General features: G+C 41.0%; 1 protein-coding gene across 1 annotated transcript in view; it reads right to left on the reverse strand.

Annotated features, from left to right (window-relative positions):
• LOC101857341 (integrator complex subunit 13) overlaps window positions 1–2,204 on the reverse strand; it is a gene marked incomplete in the record, with an annotated part of 266,815 nt that overhangs the window by 13,231 nt on the left and 251,380 nt on the right. The window contains 1 exon segment of the mRNA XM_005099704.3: window positions 598–688. Within this exon segment, the coding sequence (XP_005099761.2) occupies window positions 598–688 (91 nt within the window).

Genomic DNA, 2,204 nt, shown 5'->3' on the forward strand with positions numbered 1-2,204 from the left:
AGAGAGTATTTAATGAATAAACGTATCTAAATCTAGATCTAGATCTAGATTTTGTTGTGCACCCAGCCAAGAGTATGCAGTTCGGTCTAGATCTAGATCTAGTAGTGGTCTGGTGGGCGAATGACCGAAGAGCGACTCTTGACTACTTGCCTGTGAATTGGCGGAACACACTAGGCCTATCATGCAACTTGATTCATACATGGGGACTGGACGAGAAGGCCAGATAGTGTGGGCTTCTCGGGACTGGATCTAGTCGATTCCAGAGGGCGGCCATTTTGGCAAAACAAAATGCTAACGAAAGGCTCATGCTCTTTTACAACCAATCACAATCCAACAATTTTGGGGTCCACCTAGACACCATGACTACGTAGACCCCAATAGGGGAGTACGTAGACACTTCCGAAAAGAAAAGTAAAGTAACAAGGCAGACAGTAAGTTATTGTTGTTGTTGTTGTTTTTGTTGTTGTTGTTGTTGTTGTTGTTGTTGTTGTTGTTGTTGTGTTCCAGCAGTGCAGGGTGAGCCGGCACGATATCGGCCATATTTCGGCAGGAACAGATCAGAGGTTATCAATGATAGGAATATGTACATGTACTCACCTTTGGTATAGCCTTTGACCTGTCCATAACGCTCTTGAAGTGCGGGCGACGTAGGTGCTAGTCGGTTTTCTTTCATCAGTTCGCCGAAAGCCTGGGTAACAAAACAATAAATACAATCATGAATTCAAGTTGTTGTTGTTGTTGTTGTTGTTGTTGTTGTTGTTGTTGTTGTTGCTGTCGTCGTAGTTTTTACAGTAGTTAGTATTTAGGAGAGGCGTCTCAAATTCGTGGCCCACGGGCCAGCCGAGACTGGCAAGACGCTTTTTTGTGGCCCATGCATGAAATACAAGTTTTGTTTTGGTAAGTGTTTTACGGTACTTGCAGAACAATAAGGTCATAGAAGTGCCGAATATTAGAGGTGTTACAAGAGAGTAACAAACAAAAAACAAAACAAAAAAGAGAGAAGGAGGGGAGATAAAGACAATAGACGGTCGATAGGAAAGAAGAAGCAAACCACACCAGAGCACCCGCCAACCACCCACAAATAAAAGTTTAGTGTTAGTGCGTCGCACATGTCTCTATCACACACATGTAAGAGCGATGCAAGGGGATGTTCTGTCAAGTCTCTGGCAGCAAGGAGTAAGTAAGGGAATCCTGAGTTCTGAAGAACTACTCGTCTGCAATCAATAAAGATTGAGAAGATTTGATCATAGTTGTAGGCCTACATGTAATTTTTAAAAGCTTGGAACTTTCTATTTGTAATGGAATATTTGATGCGATACACACACATCGAATCACGCCTTTGAATCTAATAAAGTGTCACAGCATTACACCATTTTGTGAGGCAGCGTGGTGGAATCAGGCTCTCGTCAATTTTGGGGCATATTGAGTTATTGGTACTATCTTAAAGCTTATTTATTTGTCTTGCTTTCAATGAAAAAATTACCCATCCATCTTCAGTAGAAGTGGAGATATTTTGGATTAAAGGAGGTGGGGGTCACCTGGTTTAAGAGGTAAAATCAAGGAGAAAATGGCCGCCAAACCTGGTAAATTCCAAGCTGGAGAGTCCACGAAAACTGTAAATTTATATTTTTGGGCCTTTAATCAACGTTTTCGGTGAAACCTCCAAAGGAATGTGTTTGTAAATGGACATAAAAGGTGTTGAGACAAAAAACAAAAATTTGATGAAAATTGCTAAGCAGGGAGAAATCTGCTGTTTTCTTCGATTTCATTATTTTGATGAGAGCCTGATTCCACCACGCTGCCTCACCCATGTCGACGGGGGTGTAAAAACACATACATTAAAAAACAAACAAACACAGACACACGTAAACAGACAGACACACTCACACACACATACACGGACACACACATACAAACACACACACATAAATACAGAGAGTGAGAGAGAGAAAGAGAAAGAGAGAAAGAGAAAGAAAGAGGAAGAAAGAGAGAGAGTGAGAGATAAAGAAAGAGGGTGAGAGATAGATAGATAGATAGAGAGAGAGAGAGATAGAGAGAGAGAGAGAGAAAGAGAGAGAGAGGGAGAGAGATAAAGAAAGAGAGCAAAAGAGAGAGAGAGAGTGAGAGAAAAAGAAAAAGGGTGAGAGATAAAGATAGATAGATAGATAGATAGATAGATAGATAGATAGATAGATAGAGAGAGA

This window comes from Aplysia californica, unplaced genomic scaffold (assembly GCF_000002075.1).
Source record: "Aplysia californica isolate F4 #8 unplaced genomic scaffold, AplCal3.0 scaffold00222, whole genome shotgun sequence".
Lineage (NCBI taxonomy): Eukaryota > Metazoa > Mollusca > Gastropoda > Aplysiida > Aplysiidae > Aplysia > Aplysia californica.